The sequence below is a fragment of the Charadrius vociferus genome, unplaced genomic scaffold, assembly GCF_000708025.1.
Source record: "Charadrius vociferus isolate BGI_N301 unplaced genomic scaffold, ASM70802v2 scaffold2695, whole genome shotgun sequence".
Taxonomy (NCBI): Eukaryota; Metazoa; Chordata; class Aves; order Charadriiformes; family Charadriidae; genus Charadrius; species Charadrius vociferus.
The window spans coordinates 11,816-12,508 of NW_009648637.1; the positions used below are offsets into that span (position 1 = coordinate 11,816).

Genomic DNA, 693 nt, shown 5'->3' on the forward strand with positions numbered 1-693 from the left:
GCCTGTGCTGAGGCCCCCGAGCTGGAGGCAGCACTGCAGGGGGGTCTCCCCAGAGCAGAGCGGAGCGCAGCAGAGGGGCACAATCCCCCCCCTTGACACCCCCGAGCCCTTCTCGACAGGGCTGCTCTCCATCCCTCCATCCCCAGCCTGTGCTGGGACCGGGGGCTGCCCCGACCCGGCTGCAGGACCCTGCGCTTGGCCTGGTTGAACCTCATGAGGTTCATTTCCACCCCATCTGCCGCAGAGTTCCCCTGAGGAGTTTCCCTCGCCATGGCGAGATGAAGCTGCTGAGAGCACCAGACCACCTTGATGCAACAGAGGGCAGGAGCAATCCCCCCCAGCAGCAGCTGCCCAAACACAAACACACAGCCCAGCCTGACCAGACAGACAGGCAGGAAGGACAAACAGCCGAATCTCCCCTCACCCTGCCCACCACGCATGTCTCACCTCTATCTTCAGAGAAACTCAGCATCAGGACAGGGGTCCCACCACTGCCGAGGACGCCGAACGCTGCTCCTGCCAAGGTGACAGAGGTGAGAGGTCACAAGTGGCCCCGGCAGGCAGGACTCACACTGTGCTGCCCACGGCTATCCCAGAGCAGTGTCAGCACTGCCCCTTCCCACCAGCGCCGGCTGTGGGCAGTCCCCTCCTCCCCAGCCAGGGAGCAGGCAGGGCGGAGGAGCGCACGACACC

At 65.1% G+C, this 693-nt stretch overlaps 1 protein-coding gene across 1 annotated transcript in view; it reads right to left on the reverse strand.

Annotated features, from left to right (window-relative positions):
• NCAPH2 (non-SMC condensin II complex, subunit H2) overlaps positions 1–693 on the reverse strand; it is a 16,582-nt gene that overhangs the window by 10,657 nt on the left and 5,232 nt on the right. Inside the window, exon 10 of the mRNA XM_009886311.1 lies at positions 448–516. Coding sequence (XP_009884613.1) covers positions 448–516 — 69 coding nt within the window. The remainder of the gene's footprint in view (positions 1–447; positions 517–693) is intronic.